Genomic DNA, 26,383 nt, shown 5'->3' on the forward strand with positions numbered 1-26,383 from the left:
TGGTTCAGCATCCTCTGTTGATGCCAATTTGGGGTGATAATTTGAGGATGTGCTTTTCCTTTCTTTAATGTGAGTGACTATAATTGTATGAATACAGAAGAATTTTAAGTTAAAGGAATGCCTTACCAATTATACATCAAGATCAAAGTGTGTTTCCTTATCTGAGGAGTTCTGACCAAGTCAAGGAAGGAAGGGCTCAGTTTCTCACCAGCATCCTCATCTGCTCGCAGGCTCTAGGAGAACAAGAAGAAGGTGTTTTCTGTTAGAAGGGGCTTTGGGTCCTCAAGAGAATACCAGCTGCACTTACTGCGGAGTACCCATCATGGGCACAGGCCACAGAGCACATTGTCTTATTTACTCTTTACCCTCGGGTCTGTTTTTCACTCCATTGTACAGCAGGGAAGCTGGGACCTAGAGCAGTTAGACCATGCATGCATGTGATTTGTAAGGTATGCTGGAGTCCCATGGAGCCCCAGCTCTGTGGTCCTGAGTGACTCATCTGGACCCCTCTGAACAGGAAGGAAGCTCAGGCCTGAGATATTGAGGCCAGTGCTAGCATCACTTTCAGCTCTGTAGGAATAAAATACCAGGAAGCCGAGGAGAAGAGCAGCAGTTAAAGCTCTTTGGCGAACAAATATGAAGATTAGAGATCAGATCCCCAGAATCAATCTAAATGCTAGGTGGGTATGATTACCAGCCTGTAATTCCAAGAGCAAGTTGGCTAGCAAGACTGGCCTAATCAGTGAGCTCTGGGCTTGATTGAGAGACCTTGCCCTAATGAATAAGGTGGGAGAGTGAGCAAAGAGGGTTATTGACATCAACCGTAGGTCTAACACTCTTGCCCCCAGTCTCTGGGTCTCTCAATTCAAAAGTCATGTAACTAGCAGCATCTTACTATAGTTAATCCATGCTATATTCTCATTCAGAAATAATTTTCTTTTATTGTGACATAATTATTTTTCTTTTGAAACAGAGTCTCTGCCTGGGCTAGCCTTGGACTCGCTACTGTAGCCAAGGATGACTTCAGCTGCTGAGCCTCCTGCCTCCACCATCTCCACAACCCCAGTTACCAGGCATGCACACACAAAGCTTTCACGCAGGGCTGGGAATCGAACCCAGGCCTTCATGCACCCTAGGCAAGCACCCTGTCAGCTGGCCTACACCCCAACCCCTGACACAACTTTTGATACAATCCGTTTCTCCTTTCTGGCCCCATCAGACTAAGAGGCCTGAGTTCAGAGTGGGGAGAGGGTAGTAAAGGAAAATCTGAAGCAGACCAAGTGGCTATATCCAAAGTGCTTACAACTCCGTGACATCTTTGTGTTTAAGCTCTGCTGTGTGGGTCTAGAGTCTGACCCGGGCATGCAGGAAACGGAACAACATCCACCAAGGCAGAGCAGCCAGCGAAACCCTGAGCTGCACAAGATAGAAACAGCTCCTTCTCGGATTTGTGGAAAAAAAAATCTGGCTCATGTTTGAGTCCTATGTTTGCTATCTGTTTAGTCTCCCAGGGAGCACAAGTCTCTATTGTATTTTTGTATAGTGAGGCCAAAATGCAAGGGCATGGGCCCCGGGCCTCTCTCCTTCGATGGTTAGCACATGTGGCATGTTTTCTGTACCCTTCCTTCCCACTATCCTCCCCCACCCCCCCATTTGACACCCAAGGCCTCAACTCACCTGAACAGAGACTGGCACTGATTTTCCATTTTTCTTAGCAATGTGCTTAATTATCTTCATGGCTTTGGCATTTTTGTTCTGGGAGATCAGCCATCTTGGAGATTCGGGTATGCACCTAGGGTATAAGGCAGGGGAGGGGTACCTTGCTGCCTCGCCATCGCCAGTGCGCACAGTTGCGTTTCTGTGAGTGTATTGCACAGGGAGGTTCAGTTGGATCCACCAAGGAGCCCAAGAATACTGCGCAGGGCTCCTGAGGCTCTGTCCTCCCTTGAGAGCTGACTTAAGTCAGCACATGACCAGGAAGCCTTCGGGCCTCCTCCTTAGAGGCTCCTAACCTGAACATCAGCAAGTGAGCTGCAAAGCAGGGTGCAGCTGAACATGCAGCTTGTGTCACCATGAGGAGGGGGAGGAGGGGTGAGGAGGGATGAGGAGGGTGACAAGGATGAGGAGGGGGCAAGGAGGGGTGAGAAGGGGGAGGGAGGAGGGATGAAGAGGTGGGAGGAATGAGGAGGGGTGAGGAGGGGCGAGGAGGGGCAAGGAGGGGCGAGGAGGGGCGAGGAGGGGGCAAAGGGGGCGTGAGGAGGGGTGAGGAGGGGCGAGGAGGGGTGAGGAGGGGTGAGGAGGGGGCAAAGGGGGCGTGAGGAGGGGTGAGGAGGGGCGAGGAGGGGCGAGGAGGGGCGAGGAGGGGCGAGGAGGGGCGAGGAGGGGCGAGGAGGGGCGAGGAGGGGTGAGGAGGGGCGAGGAGGGGCGAGGAGGGGCGAGGAGGGGGCAAAGGGGGCGTGAGGAGGGGTGAGGAGGGGCGAGGAGGGGTGAGGAGGGGTGAGGAGGGGGCAAAGGGGGCGTGAGGAGGGGTGAGGAGGGGCGAGGAGGGGTGAGGAGGGGCGAGGAGGGGCGAGGAGGGGTGAGGAGGGGTGAGGAGGGGTGAGGAGGGGCGAGGAGGGGCGAGGAGGGGCGAGGAGGGGCGAGGAGGGGCGAGGAGGGGCGAGGAGGGGTGAGGAGGGGCGAGGAGGGGTGAGGAGGGGCGAGGAGGGGTGAGGAGGGGCGAGGAGGGGTGAGGAGGGGGCAAAGGGGGCGTGAGGAGGGGTGAGGAGGGGCGAGGAGGGGTGAGGAGGGGGCAAAGGGGGCAAGGAGGGGTGAGGAGGGGCAAGGAGGGGCGAGGAGGGGCAAGGAGGGGCGAGGAGGGGCAAGGAGGGGCGAGGAGGGGTGAGGAGGGGGCAAAGGGGGCAAGGAGGGGTGAGGAGGGGCAAGGAGGGGTGAGGAGGGGCAAGGAGGGGCGAGGAGGGGCAAGGAGGGGCGAGGAGGGGCGAGGAGGGGCGAGGAGGGGCGAGGAGGGGTGAGGAGGGGTGAGGAGGGGGCAAAGGGGGCGTGAGGAGGGGTGAGGAGGGGCGAGGAGGGGTGAGGAGGGGCGAGGAGGGGTGAGGAGGGGCGAGGAGGGGTGAGGAGGGGGCAAAGGGGGCAAGGAGGGGTGAGGAGGGGCAAGGAGGGGTGAGGAGGGGCGAGGAGGGGTGAGGAGGGGCGAGGAGGGGTGAGGAGGGGGCAAAGGGGGCAAGGAGGGGCGAGGAGGGGCAAGGAGGGGCGAGGAGGGGCAAGGAGGGGCGAGGAGGGGCGAGGAGGGGCGAGGAGGGGCGAGGAGGGGCGAGGAGGGGCGAGGAGGGGTGAGGAGGGGGCAAAGGGGGCAAGGAGGGGTGAGGAGGGGCAAGGAGGGGCGAGGAGGGGCAAGGAGGGGTGAGGAGGGGGCAAAGGGGGCAAGGAGGGGTGAGGAGGGGCAAGGAGGGGTGAGGAGGGGCGAGGAGGGGTGAGGAGGGGCGAGGAGGGGTGAGGAGGGGGCAAAGGGGGCAAGGAGGGGCGAGGAGGGGCGAGGAGGGGTGAGGAGGGGCGAGGAGGGGCGAGGAGGGGTGAGGAGGGGTGAGGAGGGGCGAGGAGGGGTGAGGAGGGGCGAGGAGGGGCGAGGAGGGGCGAGGAGGGGTGAGGAGGGGTGAGGAGGGGGCAAAGGGGGCAAGGAGGGGCAAAGAGGCATGGGCCTGAGAGCTAAGGTCAACAAATAAAGGTGGGAGTTGGAAATCATCATGGAAGGAAGCAAGGATGTTTATGATATATATGATATGTACACACATATATTATATATTAAATATTATGTGATACATGGTTGTTATATGATTGTATAGCTATCTATATATTATAGATAATATATTACATGTTATTAGTTCATGCTGTATGAATATATTATATATAAACATGTATATACACACACACATACATACATACATTTATTTGTGCTGAACAAATAAGGTAAGCTTCTCAGGTCAGGCAGTGGGCAGAATTCAGAAACTGGACTGAACGGTTTGAGCTTGCCCTAGATGGCTCAAGAAGGCCCTGAAAGTCCTAGGGCGCTATTCTAAGCAAGGGCCCTGTATCTTGACCTAGAAGGCTCAAATAGCCAAGGCAACTCCCCAAGGGTCTTTGTCTTGAAATGCCCAGAGCAGCCAAAGGCAGGTTGAATGGAGGGGGTGGGGGTGGGGTGGGGAGGGTGGGCAGCCAGCCATCTTGGAAGCTAGACGGGCTAGGCTCACGGGCATAAGAGCTGGACGTCTTGGTGGCTCACTGCTCTGGAAAAGGCAGAGCCTAGTGAAGTTTGGGCAATCACTGGGGCCTCACTGTGGGGGTGCCTAGGACAGGAAGCCACCACAGAGCCTGGTATACTATCTGACCTACAGAGATGCAGCCACGGGTTACTGATGTTGGGGAGGCCCCACCAGGACTGGGAAGTAACGGATGGAGGTACCAGGGGAGACCAGACCTCCTGCCTGGGGCCACTTCCCTCACATGTGCCCTGAAGCTCCCTTTCTCTACTGTGGTACCAGCTCGCTGATTTATCTCCTTCCTTTTGTTTTGCACACGTGTATATGTGTATTTGCATGTGTGTGGGCATATGTGTATGTGGCTTGTGCCTGTGTGTGGAGGTCCGAGGCTGGTGCTGGGAGACCCTCCATTGCTTTGCCAGACTCTTTCAGCTGAACCCAGAACTTGCCAATATGGCTAGTCCAGCTAGCTGCTGTGCTCTAGGGATCCCCTGACTTTCCCTTTCAATCTCTGACACAACAGATGGGCTGCCACATCTACCCAGCATTTACACGGGCACTGGGGAGTCTGAACTCAGGTCTTTGCACTTATGTGGAAAGCACGCAGGCTTCTCTCTGACCCCAGCATCTCTAGTCCTCTGTCCTTCATCTCCTAACTCAATTCACTTGTAAGAGCAAGTCCATCTGTTCACACGCAAGCAAGCTGTACATGCAATGTACTTGAATTCTGGATCCTTAAATGCCTCGAGTCCTGGATATCTGTGCATGACCTGCCTTTGGCATCTCAACTTTGACATATCCAAGGCTCAACTCATCACCTAGAGAGCCCCTCTAACCAGCTTGCTGCTTAGATGACGGAGTGATGAGCATATTTTACTAGCCTGTGTAACTCAGGTTTATCAGTATGGTCTAGCTGGATTGCCATGTCAGCCTTTTTTTTGGGGGGGCGGGTACTTGCTGTGATGACTGCCTGGAGATGTCTGCCTTGGTCACACCTATGGGGAAGTAGTGACATAATCATTTGCCACTCTGCCTGTCCATCTCAGAGGTTTTGTAAAGGAGTAACCGAATAACAAAGGGCAACATTGTTGACTTTTTAAGGGGTGTGCCGTCCAAGCTGGACCCCAGCTGCTGGGAGCGAGACATCAAGTAAATAACGTGAGATGAAAGAAACAGGTCACAACAGTCTTGTGTCCCAAGCTGCCCGACATTGCCTTTCCAGCAGGGGACTGTGCAGTTTTTATTTTATCAACATGGACTTGGCTTCTTTGTGAAACAGCCTTGTCATTTACAAGCAGGGTGGCTCATTGGATGAAATAGATTACCCTGTTGCGTCTTCTTTTCGTTCCCCAGGAGACTTACCAGAAATAGAGCAGGAAGCAGAAGTTCGGCAGAGTCACGGCAAATTGCAGCCACCTCCACCGGGGAATCACGTAGGCCACGCCTGCTAGTATCAGGAGCCCAACGGTGAAGGCGACTTGGTAAAAAATCCCCACTGTTCTGCGATAGCCCAGCCCAACAAATTCTGTAACTACAAAAAAGAAGCCACGTGGTCAGTGAGATGAGCCAAAGCTGGCTTCCAACCTTAGGGCAACCAGCTGAAAAAATATAGGCTTAATTTAGAATTTTCTACACAGCTCTCCAAATAACTTAAAGTGTATGTGTGTGTGTGTGTTGGACATTTTGTTGTAGCTCTTGTTATTGTATTAATTATAAACTCTCATTAACTGAACCATATTAACAAAATGAACAAATCTGTTTGATTTACAGAAAAATTTCAGGCATAAGGCTGGGCATGGTGTCTCATACCTATAATCCCAGTACTAGAGAGGTAGAGGCAGGGGAATTTTTGCAAATTCAAGGCCATTCTGGATTACATACATGTTTATGTATTAAAAAACAAAAACCAAAGTAGCAACAATAATAATAACAACAACTACAACAACATTTCCGGGGCTGAGAGATGGCTCAGTGGTTAATAGCACTTGCTGCTTTGCAGGGGACCTGAGTTCAGTTCCTAGCACCCATGTCAGGTAACCCACAACCACGTCTAACTCCAGTTTCATGGGATCTGACACCCTCTTCTGGCTTCCCCAGGTACCTGTTCATGTGTGGCATATACACATGCACACACATACATAAATAAAATAAAACAATATTTTTTAAATTTCAGGAATGAATGTAACTATATTTCACACAAATTTTGCACAAAAACTGGGCAGTGGTAATGCAAGACATGAACAAATGAATTAAAAACTGAATTTGGGTTATAGATGCTTCATATATAAATGAACATTTACATGAAAGTTGCTTTCTTGCAGAGATAAATAATCATTTTGTAATTATGTTTATTTATGTGACAGACAGAAACCTTGTGGTGGGCAGTAATTAGCTAGTACTAGCCTGCTAAAACAGCCATTTAAAAATTTTCAACAGCTCATTTTTTTCAAATGAGTTGTTAAATACATATCTATTTGAAGCCTTCATAGTGGGAGGTGAGTAGTTAAAGCTTAGACAATAGAGAACATACAACTCAGGATTCTTATATCCTTTCAGATATAACCAGCCACCACGGTACATGGAGGGGAAGTCAGTTTTATGTACGGTCACACGTCTGCGTCATGACAAACATATAAGGTCTGTGCGCTAGGAGCTAGGACACAAGTCGTTTCCACGTGACAGACATACTAAAATTGGAATTTCACGTGTCCCAGATTCTTTACTTTATTTATTTTTATTTTTTATTTTTTATTTTTTTTTTGTTTTTTGAGACAGGGTTTCTCTGTGTAGCCTTGACTATCCTGGACTCACTTTTTAGACTAGGCTGGCCTCGAACTCACAGTGATCCACCTGCCTCTGCCTCCCGAGTGCTGGGATTAAAGGCGTGCACCAAAAGTCTCACAAATCTGCTTTTAAAACTATTTTTTAACTATTTCTAGTCCAACAGACATACATGCTAAACCTATTTCTCTAAGTTACTGCAAGCCATCTGAAATACTTTCAAAAGGCTGGTTTAATTAAACGAAATGGCATAGGTGTTCGACCAATGTGAATGTCCGTCTTTCAAAGAGGCTGGGGTCCTGGATCGGGCTAGGGAAATGTAGGGTGGGGGCAGGGAGGAGCTATGAGGTGGGCATCAAGGACTTGACATTCACAGCGACTCTGGACAAAATGAGTGGTAAGAGGCTGAGACCGATGGCAAAATGTACATCTGTGTGGTTGATTTCTATGCAGTACGTCCTAGAAGCCAAATTATGGGTCGAATAGCTGTGCGCACTAAGTTCTTCGTTCACTAGCCGTTTATTATTGTCTTTTCTGGAAGGAATAATGTTCTCTTTCTGCCTTGAAATCTCCCCAGATTCATGTTACCAGGTAAAATTATATAAGCACATAATTTTATTTACCTCTTGTGCAATGAAAGCTTCAGTATTACTCCCTTAATCCCCAAATGCAGCCGAAGGGGGCGTCATGGGGGTTTCTAAGCTTTAAATAGGTGCTAATTTTCCTCAGCTGCTGGATAGCTTCTGGGCTACAGAATTAAGCCTTTGTACCCCAAGGACATTAACCGCAACTCCGGCTCCCAGGGAGTAAATTATACCCCAGATTTTGCAGCTCACTCTCCACTTTTCTCTCCACTCCAGGACATAGAAAGGTGCTACCAGCAAGGAAGGGGGGCCTTCCTACCTCAGTTAGCCTACCTCAGATAACCCCTCATGGGCATGCCAAAGCCTGTCCCCTGGCTCATTCTACATCTTGCTGAAGGACCAAGGCCCGCCGGCCATGTTTGTGTTCCCAGCTTCCCTGCAGGTAAGCCTAAGCGGTTTATCAGAACAGATGAGATATAGTGAAAAATTCCCTCACATGTCAGCACATCTCCTATCTTGGAGTCTTTTGTCTGCATAGGTTTGGTAGGCTAGACTGTCTCTCCATAGGACACTCTAGGGTTCAGAAACCAAATATTCCAAAAAAGTTAATAGGACTCTGAGTGGTGTGGCAATTCTGCCTCTATATTTTTTGTTCATTGGAGAAACAGCGAATTGATTGAGTGGTTTAAAAAAATTCTTTTTTGTGGGGGAATGGGGTCCAGGACAGGGTTTCTCTGTATAGACCTGGCTGTCCTGGAACTTGCTCTGTAGACCAGACTGGCCTGCCTGTGCTAGGATTAAAGACATGTGCCACCACCACCCAACTAAAAAATTCTTTAGGTACAGAATAAAAGCCAACATTGTCTTTCCAACTAGGTTCCACGTGACTAAAAGTCCCCATGTGCACCCCATAGCACCCCAAACCTTCTTACTCAGGATATAGCCAATTAACCAGCCTGCTTTGCTGACCAGTCCTTGGAGAAAGCGAAACACCAGCATCCAGGCATAGTTGGGAGAAATCGCCATGAGAACGCCAGAGGTCGCATTGATGAGGATGGTGACCAAGAGGCAGAACTTTCGGCCAAACCTGTGGAGAAGAATCAAGGAAGGGCGTGGAGTTAACTGGTATGTTATTACTTCTCCTTGCGGTGTGACGAAGTGCCTGGTAAAGGCGGCTTGCGGATGGAAGAAACGGCTTATTTTGGTTCACAGTTCTATGGTATAGCACGTCATAGAGGGGCAGTCAGAGCAAGGAGCTCGAGGCAGCTGGTCAGCTTGCATCTGTAATCAGGAAGCAGAGAGCAGGGGCAGCTGCTACTTAGCTCACTTGCTCAGCCAGGGCCCCAGCTCATAGAAGGGTGATGCGCAGAGTCAAGGTGGATCTTCCCACCTCAGTGAACTTACTCAACCCCTCATAGGCACACTTCTGCCTTCTAGGTGATTCTAGGTTCCAACAAGGTGCCAAGGTCAGCCATCACAGTTGGACTCATGAACACTGGAGAAAAGTCACAGACAATTTCAAGCTGGGATCAAAATCCGAGTTAGTTCTGAATTCTAGAGGTGTCAATTGATACCTCCTCCCAACACACATACACACACATACACACATACACACATGCACATATGCCCTAATACACACACACATGTACACACACATGTACATGTCCACATGCATCCATATGCACACACATATGCATGTGCACATGCACACACATGTAGGCACACACACATGCAGGCACACACACATTCACATAGGCATGCACTCACACATGCCCTCATATATACACGCACATGCACACGTATGCATGCACACACATGCACACACACACACTGAGCCCTGACTTCAGCTTTGTTTACAACCTTTGTGAAGTTACATGGGTAAATGTAAAGCTCATCGAATGCCCTTCACCCAGGTCCTGTGGCTGTTCTTCTGGGAGAAGGTTCCGCCTTCCTGATGCCCTGTCAGGAAGTCTAGTCTAGTCAGATCAGAGAGCTGTGAGCTGAGGGCGTAGCACTAAGTCCCAGCCAACTGCCTACCTAAGAAAGTTTCCACGTTGGTTTCCCACAGTTGTCGTTGCGTTTGTTATGAAGCATCCTGGTGGGATGGTTCCCATAGTTTTACTTAAAGAACTCAGCCCTCACCAGTTGTCCAAGAAAATGGAGTAGAGGGGAAAAGCCGATGACTGGAGGCTAACCGACCCCACTGCTTACTGTGATGGAGGGTAAGTTACTCAACATCACCACATTTCTTCACATTGGGAAAAACAAACCCTAACTGGTTATCTGAAAAGGGGGTTCCATGAGGTATTAGATAGAGAGACATCAGGACTTTGTCCTACTTGCCCACAAAACTATGTTCTGGTTTGTCCCCTCAAGAACTCGTGCATTAAGAACTTGGTCCTCAGTGTGGCAATGGTGGGAACCAATGAGTTCTAAGGAGGTGCAGCCTGTTGGGAGGTGCCTAGGTCATTGGGGACCTGCCCACAGAGGGGAACAGAGAGGTTTTCTGGGGTCTTCAATCCATTCTTGGTATGCTTGTGCATATATGTGTGTGCACATATGTATACGCATATGTTTGTGTGTGCGTGTTTGCATATATGTGTATGTGTGCAAATATATATGCGCACATATGTATATGTGTATATGTGTGTGCATATATATGAGTGTGTATACATGTGTGCATATGTGTTTGTGTGTGTATGTGTGTGCATATATATGTCGGTGTGCATGTGGAAGCCAGGGGCCAGCATCAAGCATCATTCCTCAGATGCTGTTTAGTTTGCTTTTTGAGATAGAGTCTCTCCCCTACTACTAAGTAGGCTAGGCTGTCTGTCTGGCCTAGGGTTTCTGCCTCCCCAGTATTGGAATCCATGGATATACAACCACGCTTGGGTTATTTATTTATTTTATTGTATGTGTATGAGTGGGTTTTTTTCCCTAAGACATTTCCTAAGAAGTCTGAGTTAGTAGCTTGAGATACCCCTCTTCCACTACTACTCTACACTGTAGAGTAATTTAAATTATTTAATGAAAAATAGACAGAGCCAGAGAGGCTGGGTACCAGTTTGGGGTCAGGACCTCTTGGATTGGGGGAGGGGTGAACAGCATCATTTGGGAGCTGGGTAAAGGCGCAGAGACCCAGGCTCACCTAGACAGATGGGTCATGGCCTGACCTATATTAAAGTCTGGGGTGACTTTTGTGTTCATTAATCTCTGGGAAGAAATACTTCGATTCCACCCTGCCTCAGTTTCTGCCTCTGTAAATGGTAAGTAGTAAAATCTACTTTACAAGGCTGCCATGATCCCAAATGAGGACAAATGAAGGTGCCTAGTGCAAACGCTCCTCTGTATAGTTGGTGGTAAGTTTGTCTCCAATGATTCTAAACGTTTGGTTACAATTGACCACAGCCCAAAGGCTCCGCTTTGAGCCGATTCTACTGGGACATAATTGCAAATTACATGTTAAGCACGGCAGTTATTAAAATTCAACTGACACATACAATTTAAATAAGTTACATTTAAACAAGGGAAGAAACAGACGTACAACGTGTTACGCCCTACTTTGCTTATCATAACTGCTCTCCAGAGCCTCTGAGGCTGTCTGCGTTCACTGCGCTGCCCTGGCACACATGCTGCTTCTGGGCGCCTGTGACAGACAGATCCCTCCAGAAGCTTTGCTACTGAATGCCTGAGAGCACGCCACCAAATGGAGCCCTCGTTATTCCTTACTAGAGAACCATACTTGGAACTGATGAACAATCGCTTTTCTGTGTGTCAGGTGACACTCAAAACCCTTCCCCGGGAAGTTGTGAGGGAAGAAATAAATAAGACATTTTAGGAAACGACCAATTTCAAAATCTATGCCACAAACTGACCCTGGAAAATTTGATTTTTCTTCAAGACAATGTATTTTCCTTCCCTCCTTCCTTCCTTCTTTCTATCTTTTCTTCCTTTTTATTCCTTCTTCTTTCTCTCTTTTTCCTTACTCCCCCCCCCAACCCCAGTATTATTATTTGGATACTTTTTGAAATATCCTCCTGGCTTTCTTCTAAACATCATGCCCAATCAGCTATTAGGGCATATTTTAATTTATTTGAAGAGAGACAATATATTTTATTTTAATGTTGGTTGCTGTGTGTGGATAAAATGGGCTTCCATGACATTCTTGACTTATTTCATGAAGTCTAAAGCCAGTAGTGAGAATTAAACACGCAGAAGACACAGGCAGGCATGTCTTTTTTTTCTTAGTCATGCTTTGTCCTCTTGCGTGCGTGTGGGACAGAAGAAAAAGTTCAGTCACCAGCAAAACTCCAGGTAGCTTTGGGGAAAGAACCAGAGACTCACTGAAGGCCTCCAGAGGAGCAATATGGAGTAACAGCTTTCTAGACGTTTCCCACATAGGAACAGGCTGATGAGCTCACTTGAGGGGGAGGGGAACTGGTGGGGTTCTTCTCCAGAATGCTCTGTGAGGAGGGGTTGGACCTGGCCTAAGTGAGTGGGATGAGAATCATTAACAGGCTCCTGAGTGAGGCTGTCACCTGCGTGCGTGACGCGTCCTGGAGATCTGGTGTTAATGTCCACCTTGGTGTGCCAAGGAATGGATGAACCAGGAGCTGCCTGGCCTGTGGCCAGCGAGTGAAGTTGGACCCTGGACCTCCCATTAATGTGTCTGTCTTAACTACTCTGGGCAGCGTGCAAAGAGTTGCCCTCAGTTCTGTGTAATCACAATAAAAACGAATGAGCTCCTGTCCGCCTCACAGCCTCCCACAGCCAGTCCCAGGAAGAGCCTCGCCAGAGAGGCTGAGCAGACAGTTACAAACGCGTTGTGACTTTTGGCACAGTGCCTCCTCCTCCACTGATCCTCCCTCCTGCTGCCAACGAGGCCCCAGGCTCTTGTAAAGGCAGTACATTCTTACGAGCCTTTAATTCCTCTGCAGTTTTGATGCCAGCTTGATGTATAACCGAAGAAAGCTGTCTTACACTTAGATTGTATTCGAAGTCGAAAGATTGTTGTGGGAAGCTTGAAAAGGCAACAAGCACAGGACGCAGTCGCTGCGTATTTCTGAGTCAAACATATTTATATTTATATTTGTTTAATATGGCCATTATTAAGAGTTATATACACTTGTAACTAAATTTCATTGAAAACAAGTGCAGTCAACACGTAAAGCGTATCACTTCCCACTTGTGTTCTCCCATCTGGTCATGCACTCGCTGTACTTAGGTTATAGGAATGCTACTTCTAGCCTGTCTTTCTGTATACACACATACAGACCATGCAAATGTAGCATCATAGTATGTAGTATGCATGCAAATACCCAGGTGCATATCAGTACGCTGTTCGGTTGCCGGCAATAGAGTGGTGCTGTCTTGGAGTTCAGTGCCTGGCTTATGGAAAGCGCTTTGTACATGGCGGGGCGGGGGGGGGTCGTGGGGGGGCTATGAATATTGTATCATTGGCCCCTATACCCAGGTATCCACAAGTCTCACTCCTGCCTCTGTTGAGGACTCCCCTTACTAGCTAATGGTCGTCTGCAGAGCAAAGGTGTCTGCTGTAGAGAACTTCCTGAACTGTAGTCCAAGTCTTATCTTTATACCCAACAGGTAAGTGTAGCCATTACTCTTCCTCGAACAGGAAGTGTCTGTCTGTCTAGAGCAAATGGAGACCGTTGCAGGAAACTGTAACCAGACACAATGCAAAGGCCAATGGATGATGGGGCACCCAGCCCCAGTGAATACACCTGCAGCACAGCGCACGCATCGGTGGCTCAAGGAACATCATGGAAAAGGTCTGGAAAGACTGTAGGAGCCAGAGGACCAGGGCATCTAAAGTATGCGGTGTGACTGTCTCTTTTTAGAAATGGCTGCATAGACAAGACGCAGACATTGACAATGTCAGTAGACATAGTAACCCGGGAGGGGGAAACAATCTCACCGGTCCCCGCCCCTAGACAAAGAACTAGAGGCAGCAAAGACTGAGAATTAGCCTCTCCCAGGGATGAGCTCCTCGGCTGGTTGTCCGGGTCGGCCCTGAGACCATATACACACAACAAAGACAGGTGCAGCCGGTGGTATTTATATACTTGTTCATATATGTGTGTGTTAGCAACAACAATCGAAGAAGAGGAGGGTCTCAGTTTGAGAGTTTTGGGGGACTCTGGAGGGACTGGAGGGAGCAAAGGGAAGAAGGAGAATGAAATAATATATGAATCAAAAAGGTAAAAAAAATCAATGGATAAATGAAATGCACAAAAATATGAAAATTAAAAAAAAATTATACAGTGAGTAGGAGTCCACAGTGGTGATAAGCCAGAGCCAGGAGGCACAGCTTGGCCAGTAGAGAGACTAAATACAGACAGATGGAGCCAGAGGGCCTAGAGATGGGGTTTCTGATATAAAAATTAGCTGGCCCGGATGGATGGAGCTCACAGCTCCTGAAGGCTCGTGACTGTGTGGGGGAACAGTGAGGCCGAAGAAGAGACTGAGAACCACAAGAAGGTTTAAGCTGGTTGTTACCTTCTTTTCTAGCCCTGAACTGGTAGAGAGCCCGGAAGGAAAACCTCCTGCCTGGTGGTGGAAACCTCCTCCCCTGACCTCTGGAGGATCTGAGCATAAAACATGAGTCATTATTATCAAAGCAGCTGGAAAAAAAAAATCCAAGATTATAAAAGCAACCACCATTAAGGTGGGTGGGAGGGAGCGGGCCGTCTGTGTGTTTGAGGCAGGGACGGGTTCACATAGGGTAGGTGAGCCCAAGTGCTGTCTGAACCTGTAGGTTATTTGAAAAGGCCCGCAGGTGTTTCACCTACCTGTCTGCCAAGTAGCCAATCCCCACCGCACCGATGAAGAACCCCACGTTCACTACTGACTGAAACAGGTCCAGCATCCAGGAGCGAGCGCACACCAGGTTAAACTGTCCAGATGTGAGGGGCGGTCCAAGCCAGGGGGTGGAGGGTGGGGTGGGGGGTAGGGGGTGGAGGGTGGGGTGGGGGGTAGGGGGTGGAGGGTGGGGGGTAGGGGATGGGGGAGAGAAGAACGGGAGGTGGGGAGAGGGAGAAAATGCTGTTAGAATCTCAGACACGACGAATCAGCTCAGAGATCTCACTGAATATTCCTAACTGGGAGTTCCTGGGAGCCGCAGGGGTTCAGCTGATTACTGTGTGGTACTTATCCGAGCAGTTCTTGACCTGACTGCCAATAACCCAGCTGTGTCCTAACCCATGCTAATTATCTATACTCCTCCAAAAGCCTTCTCCTGGAATCCATTTAGCATGAGGCTGGCATTTGGCTAATTATTGCCTAATTATCGGCCTAAAGCAGGTTGTGACTCGGAGACAAAGCCATCTTCTTCCTTGCATTCGTAAGACACAGATGTGAGTGGAGGCAGACACTTGATACACATATGCAGCTAGTGAGGAAGTGAGCGGTGAGCATCTTTTAGCTACTCCATCCCCCACCCCCTTTAAACAATAGGGGGATTCAAGGTGTCCTGCCATTTGGTGGGGTTTGCTTTGAAGGCAGGTGGAGAGTGGACGGTGATCACCTGGCAGGCAAGCGATGGCCTTCCAACACTCACTCTGTTATCTCTTACTCGGCCACCAAATTCTTCTGCTCTGGCCTCAGTTTCCCGACCTCTGTACAAAGGGGCGAGGCGAGTCACTCTGCAGAGCTGTTTTAGAGCAGCAGGTGTGTCCGTTCCAGGAGCCTTGATGTGGTGTGAAGACCATTTCAGGCCCCCACCCCCACCCTGCCCCGCCCCATGAGGCTCTTCCCCTGAAGGCCAGGCTAGCCTCACAGGACCCAGGCAGTGTCTTCTGACTGCTGCTTAACAGCTTCCTTTGTGTGTGCGGGACAATTCCACAGTAAGTTTCCACACTTGCTGTTCTCTTTGTGGAATGAGGCTTCACAATTAGATCACAAGTACGTGTGCGCATGCATGAATGTGAATGTTTGTGTGTGCACAGGTGTGTACACACAATTAGGGGTCCAGAGTGGCCCCACTGGCGCTTCTGAAGAGCCAAACTTACTTTTTTTTTTTTTTTTTTTTTAATTTGAGGTAGAGTCACTCATTGGCCTGAATCTGGCCAACTAGGTTTGGCTGGATGGCTAGCAAGTGTTGGGTACCCAACTGTCCTTGCTCCCCTAGGTGCAGGAAGTATGATCACATGACCACACCTGCCTTTTTTCCTGTGGGTTCTGGAGATTGAACTCAGGCTCTCATGCTTACAAGGCAATACCCTCGGCCGACGTCTGTATCTTCTTTTGTTTAAAACACTTATATTATCGTGGTTTGTGTGTGTATAATGTGTGTGAGTAGGTATGCACATGTTACTGCATGCATGTGGAAGTCAGAGGACAACTCTGTGGAGTTGGTTATCTCCTTTTGTTTTATGTGGGTTCTGGGACTGACCTCAAGTTGTCAGGCTTGCATGGCAAGTGCCGTGACCCTCTAAGCCATCTTGCCTTTCCCTGTGACTACACTTTTTAATAAAAATAATTGTGGCTGGGAACAGTGGCGCATGCCTTTAATGCCAGCACTTGGGAGGCAGAGGCAGGTGGATCTCTGTGAGTTTGAGGCCAGCCTGGTCTACAGAGTGAGTCTAGGACAGCCAGGGCTACACAAAGAAACCCTGTCTTGTAAAAAACAAAGAAACAAAACAAAACAAAAAATAATTGTGTCATGGTCTAACCCCCAACCCCAAAGTTTCCTTTGGGCATTTTGGCTACGCTAAAGAGGAAAAACTATTTCTGGAGAAAAGGGCATCTTGAGATACCCCTTAGCAGAACACATTTTGAAGGAGGGTCTGGTGACGTATGTGTGGTAGTGTAAGAGCAGGGCTACGGGCATCGCTTTTTGGGCATCCCGCTGTGTGCTTGTGTGTTGCTCACTGCTGAGACCTGCACATACCAGAATCATGCCTGTCAGCATCCAGGGAGCTCTCCCTTAACTACCTCAGGCAAGTGAGAGGCTGCATGTTTTTACCAGGAAACTAGGATTCTATAAGGCATACAGGTCCAGAAAGCACGTCTGGGCAAGTATAAGAACCATGTATTTCCTGGTTCTTCCTGGAGACAAACTTGATTATTTACTTCCCCCCACCTCCTGATTGCTGAGCTCACTTACCTCAGTGACGATGGAGGAGCCGGGAGTGTCATATACCCAGCCATGCTGGCAGGGGCTCAGGGGCAGGTGGCTCCTGTTGGTAGTCAGGCTGGACAGCGGGTCCACACAGCCAAGGGCACTCTGGTTCCAATCCACCTCATACTGCATGCACTGGCTGAGGTAGGAGGCCTGGCCCGCAGACCCCAGGCCCGGCACGGTGTAGTTCATCTCCTCTGCCAGAGTCCAGCCGCATTGCTGGCTCAGCTCGGCCGCCCCGGGACTCCAGCAGCGGTGGTCAGGGGTGAAGCCTAGGAAGACGATGCCCACGTAGATGGGGGTGAAGACACCCGAGAGCAGAGATAAGAGGAAAAATGTCTGTTTCTGGAAAAGGTGGAATTCCCCGATATGTTCTAGAATATCATCCACGGTCGGCATGGTTCCTGGAGGCAGCTGGTCCTGAGGCTTCACCTGCAGAGCTCAAAATGCTGCTGAAGGCGGCTACGGTCAGCTCAGGACGACTCTTGACCAAGAGTCAAAGGGTGAGCATTAGTTTATTTAGAGAGGGACCAGCCTTCGGGTCAGACTTTCCTTGGGCAGTCCAACTTCCAACTGTACCTCTCCAATGGGGGAAGACCTTGCTGTCCGGAAATGCCCAGAGCGGGCCCTGGAGTGTGATGTGTTTACTGTAGCCTCATTCTCTGTGAGCTCGCCTCTGCCTCACACCAGCACTACAAACAATCCTCCTCTGTATCCCACAGGGAGAAATCTGAGTCCCTTAACATCCCACAGCCGGTTAATCTTTCTCTAGCGCATTAAGTGGCCAGAAAATTAATACATACTAATGTCACCTACACAGCCAGCCTCTCCTGCAAAGGTGTGATAGAGACGGCACATGCATTTGGTTGCACATGCACCAGGGAATGGGTTCACCTCTAACCTTCTTGAATGTTCTCCTGGATCCTTTTGTAAGTGACACACACTGGAGCGGCATGCTGTGGTGTCTTGCTTTGATTTCTCTCAGATTGGATCGTTTTTGACTTTTCAAAGGGTTCGCTCCAGTTTGGCATTCTTGCCTTTCAACCCTGATATGTCCTTCCTCTTCATCCCCTTGTGAGGAAAGAATAACACATTTCACACACAGACACACAGACACACACACACACACACACACACACACACACACCCCAAGTGCAAATGTAGGGCATGGGTGGATTTGTTCCGTTGTCATTTTGTTGTTGTTGTAGGTTATTTCAGCTGTGTTAATTACCCTAATGTAACAATGTTCCTTTAGGATGCTGGTGCACCCAAAGCCAGGTAAACAGGCAGTGTCTTTCCTACTGGACAGAAAAATCCCAGGGCACTGTGATGCTGCCAAGCAAAGCAGAGAAGGGTGGCCTGCTGACAAACCTGCATGATAAACAGGAACGCAGCCCATCTTTCTGTCAATCTCTCCCCTCTTCTCTTCTGTGCACTCTCACTCACCCCCCCCCGTTCCCTCTTTCCGCTATCCTCCCTTCCCTCTCCTCCTCTCCCCTGCCCCTCCTTCTCTTCTGTGTGACAGCTCAGTCCAAAACCAGTGACCCATAGTAGTCTCCCTCTCCCTGCAGCTGCTGGCTGGACCCTGGTGAGGATGTCCGAGACTGCCTCCAATGGCCTTGTCTGCCTCCCAGAGGTGCTCCACTACCTGGGCCCCTCAGCCCCTTGGCTATCTGCTGAGTGAGTGGGATCAGAGCCATTTAGGGATTTCCTCAGTCACATCTAGGCATCCTAAGTGACGACGTCAGGGGCTGAGGCCACGTCCATTATTCACTGGGCAGGCTGTGGGAGTGGGCTAGTTAAAAAGCAACTATGATTGTCAAGCCTCTCTGTACATCCTGGGGACCAGACATGGTCCTGGCTGCCTCCTACTGGGAAATTCACAAGCACTTGCACCTGTGATTGACTCATGGGTACCGTCTGTATCAGGACGCCAGATCTTCACGCCCGTGAGCAAGAGGCCTCCAGGTGAGAGGCAGGAACAGCATCCCATGCCAAGAAATGATGTTGAAATTTACCCTGAACTAGAAGGAAGGATCAGATAAGGTGAAGGAGGGCGCTCAGATCACTTACAACATTGGTTCCACCGTCATTTGACACGGTTCTATTGAGACATTAACACAGAAGTGAAGTCCAGAGCTGAGCAGCTGTAAAATCGGTGCTATTAGGTGACAGAGTAGCGCCACACAGGCAAACCAGCAGCTCCATGCTGCCCCATGGGAGAAGCCACAGCCCGGAACTATCTCGGTGCTCAGCCCATCAATATGGACGTCTTGTATTCCTGTCACTTTATTAGCAGGATGTTTCCATATTCAGAAAAATGACCCAGGGGTAATCTGGGATGCTGATGGCCTAATCCACACAAATGGGTAATTTACTGTAATCAATGGCAGAAGTATTTCTCAATCGTCTATCAGGTTTCTTGTAACATAAATACATGTTGTCCACAGGTTCCTGCCTTCTGTTCAGTGTGACGGTGATGGCCTGCAGTCATGCCAACTTTAATTTCCCTAGATTCTCCACACCAGAGGGCACAGTTAGCCAAACAGGGAAGTTAGGCCAGGCCACAGGCACTTTAGAGACAGAAGGACAGAGCAGAAGAGGAGGGCTTGGGGCCACTTGTCATGCAGGGTGCTTTCAGGAATGGTTCCTGATATTTGACGTCACTGTATCCATTCCCTAGTCACATGGAATCCACCCAAAGCAAGGATGATGGAAGCAGATGTCCTGGGAGCCACAGAGAACAGGTAGAACGGGGTCTACAGCAGTCAGCCAAGTAGGGCCAGGAAGGATACAACAGCGCAGCTTGGCCCTCACATGTAGCCATGTCGCGAGGCACACTCTCAACTCCCCCGGTAAACTTGGGGATTACACCCGAGTCAGGGCTGATGTGTGTGGCCACACGGGACTTATCGGGTCGGTTTACAAGTTGGGAAACATTCAGTCCCGTGCTCCGACCCTCCTCCTTCCTTTTCTTCCCCTCTTTTCCTGTCCAGACCTTTCCTATCTTGTCTTCCTCTTCATCACCCGCCTCTCCAGGGTTATCCCAGCCCTGTGGGACCTGTAGATGCTCATCACAGCCTCTTTGACCCAGAACTCTGAACTCACCCCGCTATTGGAAGTGATTGCTTGAGAAGGCTTCTTTGTGCTATATCTAGATTCATCTTCTCGACGCTTCCCACTGGTTGGGACAGTATTCTCCCTTTGACACTTTACTTAGCCGCTTCCCAAGCCCCTAACACGCTTTTTATAAAGTGGGTATAAGTGGAATAAGATGAACAAAATGAAGACCACAAACTCCATAGCTAACAACGAGCCCCTCCTGCCTCTGGGAGCTTCCTTGGCCACCTTTTAATGGCTTTTTATTAACTTAGAGAGATAAATGTAGGCAGTTCTCTTTATTCCTATCTTTTTATAGCCTGACTTTTCCTATGGTGCAAGTTGGCACACACGGAGAAGGATTTGCTAGGATGATCTTGGCCCACAGAAACCTGTAGTTTGGGAAAAGGAAAGATAAAGGGATGTGGGTCAAAGGCCCTTTTGATTCACGGGTGACCTCAGGGTCAGCCAGGGTACATAGCTGTGCTACTCATGGTGACAATTGCCAGGGAACTTATGTATAGACCAAGTCCCCGATCCCTGGGAGCTCTTCTTAGATTTATAAGCACAAGGAAACTAATAAGACAACGGTGAAATATTCAAGCCACTGGTCATTGTCATCTACAAGAGTCAAGGGAAGTGAAAAGGCATATTGAATTCAACCCTAATATTAGACCAAAGTCTGATTTCAGTAAGTCTGACCTCTGAAGACACTAGTGTTGTGGCTTGGAGGTGAAATGGCCCCCATGGGTTCGCATGTTTGAATGTTTCATACCACCTGGTAGGACTGTTCAGGAAGGCTATGAAACCTTTAGGGAGGGAAGCCTCTGTAGAGGATGTGACTCTCAGGGTGTGGGCCTTGGGACCCCGTGTGTGTGTGTGTGTGTGTGTGTGTGTGTGTGTGTATGTATGTATGTATGTATGTATGTATGTATGTATGTATTAAGACAGGGTTTTTTTTTCCTGTGTAGCTATGACTGTCTTGGAATTCACTCTGTAGACCAGGTTGGCCTCAAACTCAGAGAGACACCTGCCTTTGTCTACCGAGAGTTGGGATTAAAGGCATGTACCATTGTGCCTGCCCTCCACTTCTTGTTTATATAATTTCCTGAATTTGGGTGTTGTGTAGCCACCCAACTTACTATCTTGCCATCACGCCTTTCCTGACACGATGGACTATATTCATAGCCAAGATAAACCCTTTCTCCCTTAAGTTGCTTTTGTCAGCAAATTTTTATAACAGCAACAGGAAAAGAACTCAAGGCAACAGTTAGCTTCACTTACAGCAAAACATATTCAGTGACATCTGTTAAGGAAGGCTTTTTCAAAGTCATCTTCATAGATGTAGGGACCAGAGCAATGGGGTTTTGTAACTCTGAATGCAATATGGACAGGTGGGAACCCCCCCTGCTTCTAAATTATTATTATTTTTCTGATTTTTTTAAAGTTAAAATATGACTACATCATTTCCTTCCTTCCTCTCCTCTCTCCAGTTCCTCCCGTTCTCCCCCACTTCTCCTGAAAGCCATGGTCTCTTTTTCTTTAATTATTATTATTATTGCATATGTATGTGCATAAATATATAAGTACAACCTTACTGAGTCTGCTTAGTATGAATCCAGGGATGACCGCTGGTATTAGATAATCAGCTAAGTTATCCCTGGGTAAACCTAGTTATCCTCTGAGCATTTCCCAGCTGCCTGTAGCTCCGTGTCTACGGGTGGGGCCCTTGAGTTCTCCTCCCCACATTTGCACGTCTGTTGATGTTGCCATTGGTCCGGTCTTATTCAGACAGTGATATTGTTGAGGTGTTCTGGGTGTGCTTTCTCCTTCATTTCTAGGAGACACAACCTAGCATCGGACTTCCTGGCCTTCTCGCTCTTACGGTCTTTCTGCCCCATCTTCTGTGATGCTCCCCCTTGCTTATGGTTTGAGGGCTGTGGTGTAGATTCTCAGCTGGGGCCAGGTGCCCCACAGCCAGTTCTTCTCTGCAGTTTGGCCAGTTGTAGCGTTTCATAATGGTCTCCACCTGCTGCAAAGACAGGCTTCTTCGATGAGGGGTGAGAGCCACACTCATCCGTGGGTCTGAGGATGAGTATTTAGATTGCAGTTAGGGATTATGCTGGCCTAGCAAAGTGGAAGCAGCAGGTCCTCCTCTAAGATCCGTGCAGACTAGGTTTCCATTACCAGGTGTTCTAGCCTTCCCACAGAGTGGGTGTTAAGTCCAATTAGACAGTTGTTGGTTATCGCATATTTAGGGATCTCCTGACGTGCTGGTCACAGCTGGGTAGGACTATTAATTGCTTCCTTCTTTGGTAGTTTATGTAGCACCTTCTGTTACTAAGAAAGAAACGGGGTGGAAGGAATGGACAGGAAATTACTGAGAGGTTACATCAAGCGTTAGAGAGACTGTGGCTAAAATGACCTAATAGGAATCATGTTGAGGACAGATCAGGGTAGCCAGATCTTACCAGTTAAAATAAGATTGACAGGAGGACCAGTGTCCACTACCCAGATCCCTTCCTCTGGACCCAAAGCTTTATGCTTGCTAGTATAAAATGGCCAAAGGCCAGGAAATGTCTCAAGACTCCTTGATATGTCATCTCTACTTACCAGGCCATCAATATATATCCTTTGATATGTCACCCCTACTTACTGAGGTACCAGTACCCCTTTATGAAGAGCTGGCTTGAGCTGGCATGAGACAGAAACCGCTTTATGCTTTATGAATGTTAAAAGCATTTAAACAAGCTTTGTGTAAAGAAGCTGTGGTTCCCTTGTCTGGATACTTTTATGAAGGTGCGTATTATGTCTGTCTGCAGGAGCATTTACTCTACCTGGTTCTGGAAACTCAGGCCAGATATCAGACTCCTAATGGAACCCACAGTTCATAAAGTAAGGGCAGATGGTGTCCAGGTGAGAGTTTTTAGGAAACTGGGGATGCTTGAGCAGGCTTCATGTGAGGCAGCTACATCCCCTTTACTTGGTTTTGTTACAGGATAGGTGTACTTGGCTGGGCACTTGAGCGTCTACCATCCTTGCTGCATTAGCCGGACACGCCTGGGCTCCACAGTGTTGACTGGAAGCGAGGATGCTGGTGTAGACAGTCTATGTGGTGACCCTGTGGGGAGTATAGTCTAGGACTTAGCGTCAAACCTTCTGAGGGTCTCCCGGCAACAGCTACCAGGCTTCTTCTGTTGGAGAGGCGTTAACTGACTTCCCAGGAGACACTAATTGAAGCTACTCTGAGGATTGGGGACTCAAAACCGGAAACACCCATCATGTCTTAGGTGCTGTCCAAGAAATTCTCTACTGGGGTGGAGGTGCCCCGAGGAAGGAGTTCCAGGGGGAGAAGCGACTACAGAATGTCATGAAGGCAGAGGGAAATGGACACAGGGAGCATCCCACCCTGGGGCTGACTCTGGGACTGCTAATGGTGTTTCTACACTCAGTCATCACTCTAACAATGTTCTGATCCATGCACACCTGTCCATCAACTACCCAAGAGCTGCTTTGTTCATGGATGGCAGTTCCAGGGTGAACAGATGACCTTTGGATGGGCATCACTAAAAAAAACAAAGGAGAAGAAAATTAAGAAAACAAACCAGCTTGGTGGGCTGCATTGTATGTTGAAGAATTCAGAGGTGGTAAAGTCCTGGGTTGGATTTTACTGCCTCATGGGCAAAGACCAATGGCCAATGGCCAGTATAATAAGAGATACTCATATGGGGCAGAACCTTATGGAAATTAGCATAGGAATATTGGGGATGTGTTAAAACAGAACACATTGGTGCCCATCAGACGAACCTTCTGCCATGTCCAAAAGGTACCTGTGATCCACGAGCAGACGTCACTGTGTGTTCATTTACAGCGACCACCTAGGTCCCTAAATAGATACAGACAGCTCCAGCGGGGGCTGAGAATGGCTGAATGGAAACACAACACTCTTGTACTCTAGACTGAGACACAAAATGATGACAAGAACTGTACTGTCTGCCACCAAGAGACGGGGACTTTTGATGGCCCTGTGGCATGGTCACTGTGTGTACGACACTGGACAGAGTTAGCAAGGCAGACTGACGCTGGTAGCTCCAGGGACTACAAATGGGCCTTGTCAGGAGTGGGCCAAACTCCGGGGCTGCACTTTATGTGTCTTGTCGAAGATACATGGCCTCAGAATGTAACGGAAGAACCACAATGGGGAGTTACATTGCTAATTTGAGAAATTAGTCATTTATTCAGACCAAGGAATGCAGCCCACAGTGCCCAGCAGTGGGCAGAGCCCTGGCCTCCTGTGTGGGATAATTTGCTAGAGGAGCTGAACAGGCAATTGAGGCGAGGATTGTGTAAAATAGGGAGACAAACCAGAAAGAGCTGGCTCACACCTTCACAAGTGTGTGTTCCCACACGGTATGAGCAGCACTGATGGACAGCCCCCACTAGCTCATCCTCTGTTTCTTCAGAGGACCCAAGGCTGAGGAAGATGCTGTTTGACTGTTCTTGCTCAAGAAAGAACATACTGATGTAATGACTGTAGTGTTGCTTTTCTTTCTTCCCCACATCACCTCAACTTTTTTTTTTTCCTATGTCATAAAATGAGGGCTGTGATTACAAGTGCTGAAAGCAAGCACACTTTCTTAAGGAAGAAAGCACTGCTTAGGGCAGAATTCCTCAGGGCCTGGTGGGGTGGGCTGTGCCTTCAACCCCATCTGAGTCAATGCTGAATTTGACTAGGAGTATGTGGTGCATGCAGGTCATTAATTCTCTGCTCATGCCAGTTCTGGAATCCGGGGGGGGGGGGTGGATGCGTGGGAAGACCCTGCTACACCATGGCCCGCAGTCTAGACCAGCACAACACAACCTAATGGCTCCACCGAGGTGAAAAAGTTTGAGCGTTTAAAAAAGTAATATCTGGGGTCATAATTCAGTGGTTCTGTTTGCGTCTTATGTACAAAGCCTTGGGTTCAGTTACAAAGTACTGAAAATACAGTGAAATTAAAAGTAGAAGTGAGAAATGTCCATCGCAACTGCAGACAAAGGAATACATAAATGGATTATGAAGGGAAGGACAGCTCCTCTAACTCCTTTTTACTCCACCAACACCTTAAAAATAGCTCAGGGTGGGAACTGAGAGGCTCAGTGGTTAAGAGCATTGGCTGCTCTTCCAGAGGACCCAGGTGGGATTCTCAGCATCCCACATGGCAGCTGACAACAATCTATAACTCCAGTTCCAGGGGATCCAACTCTGGACCTTACAGGTGGGTGCTCCATGCATATGGTATACATATATACATGCAGGCAAAACACACATACATATAAAAAGTCTCAGAGCCAAAGATGGCATTGTTTCTTAGATCCATCACACCAGACACCTGAAGGGGGGATGCTCTGCGGAGGCCACATCTGTTATGGGAACATGGATGGCAAAATTAGCCAAGGTCTGCAAACCTGTCTTGTCTCAGGAGACATTTATATATGCTGCGATGGCCTGGCCTGTAAAACAAGAGCTGCAGGAGATGCTGACCGCATCTTTGTCTCTCTTGAGTTGTGGACCATTTTACCATAAAGAGCCAATGGTCTAAGAGCAAGGAGTGGACTATGATATTCTAAGATTTAAAGAGATCTCACACTGGAGGGATGGCCCAGTGGGTAAGAGGACCTGCGTCTGACTCTCCAGAACCAATGGAGGCAGGCTCATAGTACTAAATCCTTCACCTACTGGATCTGGGATTAACTCCATTATTGTCAAACTGCTCTGTGGAAGTGCTCTGGGCTCAGAGTGGAGCGGGAGAAAACAGTGCGTCCTTCACCACCCACCTTGTCATTGGGATTCCTCTCTTTCAAACCTGATAGGCAAGGTGAAGGAGAGATAAACATGTTTTTTTTGTTGTTGTTTAGATAACAAGTGGGGGATGAGAAAAAGACTTGTGAGAGAGCAGGTGATGTTTATTCTCTTAGAAGTTGAACCACCATGTAGGGGAGATTGGTTGTTAACCAGCTGAAAAACATTCTTGAACAAATTCTGAGAGGAGGTATAAATGTGAGCCAAAAACAGGAGGCGGGGCCTTTGGAGACTTGGGACAGTTTTGGCTGTTCACTGCTCCACTTCGAGACGCTCCTAGAGAGAACCACTCGAGGGAAGGCTTCGGGGCTTCGGGCTTCTACTGAGGCTCCCGGTTCTGGTTGTTTCAGGTTCCAGCAGAAGAAATCCTGCTGATTACGCCAGGAGAATCGTTCCTCGGAACTGATATCCTTATGGTTTCTTTATTGTATTCTTTAATCTTCTTTTCCTATTGTTTAGGTTAGTCAGGCTATAAGTGAGGTACTCTCTGTTAATAAGTTTGTAATAAAATATAATTTTTAAGAAAATTGGGCTACAGATAAGGGGTGCTTCATCTTCCTCGGCCCTTCCTTCTACTGAGGTCTTTCTGTTAGAAAGCTTTTGAACACAATCACTATTAGTTTTTAAAAGAAGGATGGAAGGGAACCATCTTACAAGTGTTCACTGAAGTTCTACCCTCCAG

At 48.6% G+C, this 26,383-nt stretch overlaps 1 protein-coding gene across 1 annotated transcript in view; it reads right to left on the minus strand.

Annotated features, from left to right (window-relative positions):
- The window catches only part of SLC22A2 (solute carrier family 22 member 2), a 33,263-nt gene extending 15,974 nt beyond the window's left edge, over positions 1–17,289 (minus strand). The window contains exons 1-6 of the mRNA XM_084776820.1: positions 16,746–17,289; positions 14,431–14,534; positions 8,554–8,708; positions 5,619–5,787; positions 1,678–1,792; positions 127–233 (exon numbers count right to left, since the gene is read on the minus strand). Coding sequence (XP_084632946.1) covers positions 127–233; positions 1,678–1,792; positions 5,619–5,787; positions 8,554–8,708; positions 14,431–14,534; positions 16,746–17,159 — 1,064 coding nt within the window. The 5' untranslated portion in view covers positions 17,160–17,289. The remainder of the gene's footprint in view (positions 1–126; positions 234–1,677; positions 1,793–5,618; positions 5,788–8,553; positions 8,709–14,430; positions 14,535–16,745) is intronic.
- Between the last annotated feature and the right edge of the window lie 9,094 nt (positions 17,290–26,383).

This window comes from Acomys minous (genome assembly GCF_964271855.1).
Source record: "Acomys minous genome assembly, chromosome: 3".
Classification (NCBI taxonomy): Eukaryota; Metazoa; Chordata; class Mammalia; order Rodentia; family Muridae; genus Acomys; species Acomys minous.